The sequence below is a fragment of the Streptopelia decaocto genome (assembly GCF_964273445.1).
Source record: "Streptopelia decaocto genome assembly, chromosome: 4".
Lineage (NCBI taxonomy): Eukaryota > Metazoa > Chordata > Aves > Columbiformes > Columbidae > Streptopelia > Streptopelia decaocto.
Window position 1 is genome coordinate 26,783,900 of NC_138658.1, and position 8,469 is coordinate 26,792,368.

The window sequence follows — 8,469 nt, forward strand, 5'->3', positions numbered from 1 at the left end:
GCCGGGTCCTGCACTTTGGCCACAACCACAGCCTGCAGCGCTACAGGCTGGGCACAGAGTGGCTGGAGAGCAGTCAGGCAGAAAGGAACCTGGGGGTACTAATAGACAGGAAGCTCAACATGAGCCAACAGTGTGCCCAGGTGGCCAAGAAGGCCAATGGTATCCTGTCCTGTATCAAAAATAGCGTGGTCAGCAGGACAAGGGAAGTGATCCTTCCCATGTACTCTGCATTGGTGAGGCCACACCTGGAGTATTGTGTTCAGTTCTGGGCCGCTCAGTTCAGGAAAGATATTGAAGTGCTGGAGCAGGTCCAGAGAAGAGCAACATGACTGGTGAAGGGACTTGAACACAAGACCTATGGGGAGAGGCTGAGGGAGCTGGGGTTGTTTAGTCTAGAGAAGAGGAGGCTTAGAGGTGACCTCATCACTCTCTATAACTACCTGAAGGGAAGTTATAGCCAGGTGGGGATTGGTCTCTTCTCCCAGGCAGTTAGCAATAGGACAAGGGGGCATGGGCTTAAACTCTGCCAGGGGAAATTTAGGCTGGATATTAGAAAGAAATTCTTTACAGAGAGAGTGGTCAGGCATTGGAATGGCCTGCCCAGGGAGGTGGTGGACTCGCCATCCCTGGAGGTTTTTAAACTGAGATTGGACATGGCACTTAGTGCCGTGATCTAGTAAATGGACTGTAGTAAATGGACTGAAGTTGGACCAACAGTTGGACTTGATGATCTCTGAGCTCTTTTCCAACCCAGCTGATTCTGTGATTCTGTGATAATATCCTGTTATAAACAAGAACACATGCAAAGTTTGGAACAAGTCTGCAATATCAAGCCAGCACTATGTGTAATTTTCCTGGGATTTTCCCATATTATGTGATAGCAATGTAAGAAATGGAATCATGTCCAGAATGGGAAGCAATCCATAAAACAAAAGCAGGTAAAGCATGGATAATTCATCTGTCATCTGATACATAACCAGGATGTTTGGATTAGTCAATTTTCAGCACAGACAAATTACTGGAGGCCAGCAAACTAGTGTTTGTATTCTTTGTTCTTTTAAGGAAGAGTTTAAATTATTTTTCAGGGACTTTCCAATATTTCTTTCACTGACTTCCTCTATGGTTTACAGCACTTATAGATTAGAGACAAATATACTTTCAGTATTTTAATAACAGTAACATTGAAATTCAAGGGAACAAATTACAGCTCATAACTGAAAAGGCTCCAGATGCAAGAGCAGAACTGCAACAACCAGCCACGGGAGAGGGAGTTTGAGGATAAGAGATGACACGAGGTTGTTACTTCATTGTTTGGTTGTTGCTACTGTCCTTTTTGCTCCCAAACTGAAATTGTTGGTGAAAAAGGAAGTGAAAGTGGTTTGGAAGGAAGATGAAGTAAGGGAGCAAGAAGACAGCTGAGGCCAGAAAGGACATGTAAACACCTTTGCTACATTTGATTGAAAAGAGGGTAGTAGAGAAATGAATGGAAGGTGATGAATACACATCTGTAACATGGAATGACCTTCTGTCAGCATTGCAGAAATACAATTTTGTTGCCAAATGAAGTGGGCAAGAGGAGCATAAGCTTAGATGAGATTGGGAAAAGGAGAAGGTGGACAAGAACATATAGTTAGCTGCAGTGAAATCTCAAGGGCATTTCTTTGGTTGTGATGCAAATGTCCTGACTCTTACTCACCACCCGTTCAGCTTTCTGGTGTGTTACACAGACCGGAACGCGCAGACACACAGACGCTAAATAGCCTATGTGTTCTCAAAGGCTGAAGCTTTCTTCTGTGGCTTCTGCATGGCTTGGTAACTGGAGGACCACCAGACACATTGTTTAGAGTTCAATGGTTGAACACCTCAATCTGATGGCAAAATGATATGGGTCGAGGAGGGGACCATTCAGTCTCACTGCACAGGGTCTTCAAGACAAAGCAAGCTAAAGGTAGCTCTCCTCTTTTAGGATCACAAAATGGCAATAATCCTGCCGTTTCAAGAATATCTAGATCACAGGTTAAAGTGCACTAAATTGTGCACACCTCAGATAAACAGATAAACATTAGTTTAAAATTCCTTGGATGGTCATGCATCTCCTGTGCCTATTGCTACTTAGGCAGCTTAATCCAACTAATACATGCTGCTATTTTGTCACATGGCTACTTACTTTCAATCAAAGCTGAAAGCTCTGTCAAAGCTCTTTCAGCTGAAGAGAGTGTAGCATCTGGTGGTATAAAACAATTTTTGCTGTAGAAACACATATAGAAACATACCTTTTCCTGATTGCTTCAGAGAGCACATGCATTGTCTGATGGATAGGGATTCACCTCTATTTCCACTGCTTTTATCACTGTTAGAAAGCAGGAATCTGCCCTATTTTTGCCATATTCTGAGTAAGTACCACTTACTGGGGGCTGCAGCATAGTCAATCTCTGTTGTGCATTCTGTTTCATCATGTGAATTTTTCAGTTTTCATGGAAGCGCTAGTATTTGCAACAGAAAGAGTTACATGTGGAAGCCTATTGGATCTCCTTCATGTATAGGTTCTGACCTCTGTTCCTAATCAACCAGGACAAGGACCTAATGGATATCTTTCAGATTTCAAGTTGCCAAAACACTCAATAGCTCTCTCATGTTCCTCTTTTTTCCTGTCCAGTGAAAATCCTTTGAAATCTTAAAACCCTCTCCTCTCTCAAGAGAAGAAGCAGGGCTGTTTCCTTATATCATTCATCCTTTAGTTATGCAATGTGCAAATGGGTAGACAACAGGTCAGGGGAGAGCAGAACTTGTTCTGCGCAGATGTTAACTATGATGCTAATCCTGTACTGTTGTGGTGACATGAGGGGGGCTCTTTTTTCGCTTTTGCTCTTGGAGTGATACTGAAGAAGAGAGGAAAATAGAAGCCATGTTTTCAGATCAACTAAACCTGATCTGATCATTCACATGTATTGGATTCTCCAGAACGCAGAACATACAGACTTCCTAGTAGATCAGGACTACTGTCCACCCAGCTCAGCAGCCCGTGTCCAGCAGTGGCAATAGGAGAGCTTGCCACCCTGGGCTGTTCTCCCTTATCCCCACAGTACCACAGCTTAGCATGTTTTAGGGGTATGAGGAATATATCACTCAGTATTCCTTTTAGTATCTGAATCTGACTGCCTTCTGCCAACAGGTCACTATATGCTGTCTAAAAAAGTACTTTCTCTTATCTGTTCTACACTGACCTGCAGATTTCATTAAGTATCCTAAAGAGTGGGATTTGATGAATCACAGTCCTCTGTACATCACCCTTTGCCTTCAGGATTTGGTAAGGCTTGCTCAAATTCTCCACAACCTCCTCTTTTCCAAATTGAAAGTCCTGTATAGTCTCTCCTGTAGAACATCTGCTCTGTCCTTTTCATCACTGCCACTGCCCTTTCCTGTAGCTTTTCCAGCTCAGGTACCTGCTTCTTGACATGCAGAGATGTAAACTGCACACAGTGTTCAGAAGTTGAGCATGCTAAAATCATTTACACAGCAACAAACCTGTGACCTCTCTCTCTTATTCTCAGTTCCATTCCTGAAGATGGCCAATGTTCCACAGGCTTCATTTGGCTGCTGTTGCACTTTGAGCTGCTGATTTCAGAGAATTGTTAAGGACGGTTGTTTTATACTCCTGTCTTATGAACTGCACTGGGACTCTTATGGAAAGGTGTTCACACCCACAAGGGCTGTGCTGCACAAGGGCAAATGCTTGATACTTGGGTACCCAAAGTAAAGGTCACAAATTCCCATTTTGATGGTCAAATAGTGGCCTTTTGATATCATAAAGATTTACAGCTCTGGGTCTGATCTGGACACTGGCAGTATTTAGGCACCAGAGCGTAAAATTCTCTTGTCTGCAAGGTACTCAAATAAGGAGTCTTGCTCTACAGGCCACCAGTCCACAAGGACTGGGAACAACCTGAAGAGAGGAGGATGCACATTGCCCTTCCCTTAGACATTGCTATTGCATATGAAAATGTAAAATAACAATAGATAACTTTTTTTTTTTTTTTTTTTTTTTTAGAAAACATTTATTATAACAATACGTTGTTAGGAACAAATACACTCTCACAAGCAAATTCTGCATATGTAAGCTAAATTTTTTGCCATTAGCTGATTGAGTAGCTAATTAGACATACTTGTACAGATCAATGAGGTTGTGAAAAATTCTTAAGAAATGAATAGCATGAATGAAAAATCCAGTAAGAATTAAATTGCTTATCATCCTTTTTTCTCTTGTACAGAAACTACTCAATCAATATTTTTATAAATAGCATGGAATTCACAATAAATAAATACCAAACCAACTGTCTTACATTCTGTAGGCTAGATTTTGAAGTCAGAAATCACAGTTCACAGTCTAGCCACAGGCTGACCATGGCTCAGGAAACTGTTGTTGACACAACATACTATTGCACTCCAGGGGAGCAAGAGGAATTATCAGTTTGCTGGTGCAATAGCAAAATAGTAAGGCTTAGTGTAAACAAGCTGTGCTGTAAGTGCATTGCACTTAACTGATTGTGTTTTGCTAAAGTGGCTTCCAAAGGTTCTTAATTTCCTTTAGCACTTTACCTGTTTGACATCTTCAGTGTAAATAAACAGCATGTCCCACAGACAACATGAACCATTTTGAAAGGCTTTCTTAAATACATACAAATAAATAAATAAATAGATAAATAGATAAATTAATCCACAATTAACATCATAACACTGATGCAGGAGGTGGAAGGTGGTATGTGGCCTGAATTATGCTTTTCCCTCTTGTTTCTCTCAATGGAGGAGTGGCACGAGTTCCCAGATTTTTTCTGTCCTGGTGTTTCTTAGAGTGGCGAGTCAGAATTGAGTTGAGCCCTGTTAAGAGGTGAGGGAAGAGGATAATTTAAAAGGAGGTTCAAGAACCATTATTATTGCTTAGCATTGCATGAACAGTTAAGGATGAGTGGTCTGTTTCCAAACCTATGTGCTACATTGAGGTGTGTTTTGAAAGCAATTACTGAAGTCACAGTGTGTGCATATCTGGTGCTCAGCTAGGAAACATCTGCAGCATGAGTCTCTGCATTTACTTGAATCAAGAAACTAATTGACTTGGAAATATGAATTATTAACATATGATACTGCAAATGAGGGGAAGATGAATTTTTTAATGCCTATTGTTTCAATAGGAGCCAAAACACTTCCGTATTCCTTTCCTTCCAGATGGAGTTGCTCGTACTCAAAAGTTTGATAGTGACATGTCCAGTATAAGTTGGGGAATGACCTATTAGAGAGCAGTATAGAGGAAAGGGACCTGGGGATCCTGGTGGACAGCAGGATGACCATGAGCCAGCACTGTGCCCTTGTGGCCAGGAAGGCCAATGGCATCCTGGGGTGTATTAGAAGGGGGGTGGTTAGTAAGTCAAGAGAGGTTCTCCTTCCCCTCTACTCTGCCCTGGTGAGACCGCATCTGGAATATTGTGTCCAGTTCTGGCCCCCTCAGTTCAAGAAGGACAGGGAACTGCTGGAGAGAGTCCAGCCCAGAGCTACCAAGATGATTAAGGGAGTGGAGCATCTGCCTTATGAGGAAAGGCTGACGGAGCTGGGTCTCTTTAGCCTGGAGAAGAGGAGACTGAGGGGTAACCTCATTAATGTTTATAAATTTGTGAAGGGTGAGTGTCACAAGGATGGAGCCAGGCTCTTCTCAGTGACAACCAATGATAGAACAAGGGGCAATGGGTACAAACTGGAACACAGGAGGTTCCACTTAAATATACGAAGAAACTTCTTCACAGTGAGGGTGACAGAACACTGGAACAGGCTGTCTGGGGAGATTGTGGAGTCTCCTTCTCTGGAGACATTCAAAACCCACCTGGACACATTCCTTTGCAACCTCATCTAGGTGTTCCTGCTCTGGCAGGGGGATTGAACTAGATGATCTTTTGAGGTTCCTTCAAATGCCTAACATTCTGTGATTCTATGATTCTGTGATTCTGTGACATATTGGCTTGAACAAGGACTCTGCAGCACAGTCAGAAAGACTAATTCTATAACTAAGCAGCAAGTTTCCATGTTCTTTAAATCTGATTATGAGAAAATCACTAAGAAATCCTACAAATTGGCTTTTTTTATTTGGGAAGATTTAGCACTCCACTGCCCAAATTGAGAGCAAATGTGACTTACTTGGCCAGAATTGCATTTACAATCCGCTGGACCCAGGGAGCAGTGGGATCCAAGCACACCTCTCTGCCGTCCTTCAGAGTAGCTCTGCAAAACAGGGAAAAAAGAAAAGTCAGGAAACTACTATGTGAATTTGTTTTATTCACAGAATTTAATACTGAATGTTTAGATTAATTAGTATAAATTCATCCCAATGTGCTCTGGGTTAGACTTGGTCATTTTATTATGTGTTCCACAGCTGAGGAAGGTAAAATTGTCAAGAAGTTTTGTGAGTTTGTGTACCTGCTCTCAAAGCAGTCACACATTCCCAAAAATCTTTCTCAGTAGATATGAGTACTTGTTTTGAATTTGTCTACTTTAGTAAAGGTTTCTTACACAATGATTGAAACCTCCAGTGGTAAAAAGGAATTTTGGCAGTATAAGGATTTCAACATTTTAGTCCCTCCTCCATGCTATTCAAGACCAGATTAGTTTCATTGCTTCTCTAAATCTGCTTGTGGGCACTTAGTTTTTCTCTCTAAAACTGATGCAAACGCTTTTAATGGGGGTTTTGCCTGAATGATTTAATATGTCCCAAGACAGGTAAATAATGATCAGTTCAGGAATACATAAGGTCATAGAGACAATGAAAAACATGGCATATTACTTAAAATTGTCTCTTTCAAAATAATAACTGCATCAGACTACATAATGTCAACCTACTGTCATAGTTGTGAATATTAAAAGCCCCTGCAAGCAGCAGCAGAGTGTATATGAGGGAGAGGGAGGCTGTCGCAGAGCTACTTACATGACTTCAACGTTCTTGCAGTGGGGGCCACTCTGTGTCAGCTTCACGTCTTGAATGGCTTTAGGTGGGATGAGCTTGGAATGAGTGGCTATGCACTGGCACCGCAGCTCGGTTGCCATCCTTGGCAGGGTCCTACCTGTGAGCAGAAAAGGAATATCATGCTTTGAGAGGTGGTCTTACTATCCCTGTATCAGATATCAAGCATGACTGCTTTATTTTATTTTCTTGAATGAAATACTGCCCTTGTCGAAGTTGCCTAAGTCCTCACAGTATCAAGACCAATTGCTTATTTATTTCAGAGGAGCTGATGCCCAAGTACATTTAAAATTAAATTATCACATCTTTTTAAAATAAAGCCACATATTTTGTGGTTACTTGTACTGACCACACTTTACAGTTAGTTGCATCATTTTAATATCTGGATTGACAAACTGGAAACTATACAGAAAACAGAGCCCTATTTTTTTTTTCATTTATAGGAGGCTTGCTCATGCTTCTATGTTCGTATTGTTTGTTCTCTGTTCCCAGCTTTTTACTATTTGCTTGAGGCAGTATGATCATTGAGTAACAAATATGAGATCATAAACTGTCCTCTGTGTGGAAAGGCAGAGAAACATTCAAACACTTAAGCAGAAGATCCTGTCTCTAGTCACATACACTTCAAGTGAAACGTTGAAACAAAACAAATTTAAGTTGCATCCTTAAAATTTGTCCCCGAAGGTGTCAGTAACTGTTCAGGACAAGGGCTGCTTGGTAGACTTCTGACTGAAGACAAGTTGCTGAAAATATCTCGAAAGACACTAATTTGCTGAAATATAAATATAAATACAAAGCTACCTCTCTGCAAGGACATGCATCTCGGTAGATGTGTACACAATACTACATGGGGAATCTTAGGAGGGATTTACTCACCTTGAGACACAGCCACTGAAATCAGGAAAAGAGCCAGGATAGCCAAAAGTTTGCTGTTCATGATTAGTCAGGAGTTTTTTGCTGGATCGTTTATCTCTGGTTCTGTGGAGCAGTGACGCCTCTTGTCTGGAGGATTGCTGATGCCTGGTCTGAGGATCCATCTTCCTTATATACTGTTTTGTACCCAAAATGTGTGCTCTGCTAGCATGTAGATTGCGTTAGAGGAATTTCCCAGATGCGGTAAAGATGAGTCATATGACTGTTGTGAAACTCCTTCCTCAATGACGAGGAATTATTCGCTGAGAATTAGGTAATGTATTAATTTATTAAAATAAATTATAGCCAGGCGTTCTGTTTTCTTTTGTAGGCTTCTGTAAATTTTGTGCTTTTTCCAATGCATACCTTTATTTGGTAATACAACCTTATGATGGTTTCAGTTACATTTATATTATAACTATTTATTATTTTCTTCAGGGTCGTAACTGTTCTTTGTAGGGATGCCAGATCTATACTTAAGCTATTTAATTTCTTATCTCCATTTATGGTAATAGCTTCTACTTATCTGATTTTGAACAACTAGATTAGAAATCAAG

At 41.0% G+C, this 8,469-nt stretch overlaps 1 protein-coding gene across 1 annotated transcript; it reads right to left on the reverse strand.

Annotated features, from left to right (window-relative positions):
• Positions 1-3,056: 3,056 nt before the first annotated feature.
• LOC309438772 (interleukin-8-like) lies at positions 3,057-8,044 on the reverse strand. The gene is made up of 4 exons (XM_082050604.1): positions 7,877-8,044; positions 6,965-7,100; positions 6,181-6,264; positions 3,057-4,875 (listed from the first exon to the last, which is right to left on the reverse strand). The coding sequence occupies exons 1-4, from the start codon at positions 7,935-7,937 to the stop codon at positions 4,845-4,847; spliced, it is 312 nt and encodes a 103-aa protein (XP_081906730.1). The 5' UTR covers positions 7,938-8,044; the 3' UTR covers positions 3,057-4,844.
• Positions 8,045-8,469: the final 425 nt, after the last annotated feature.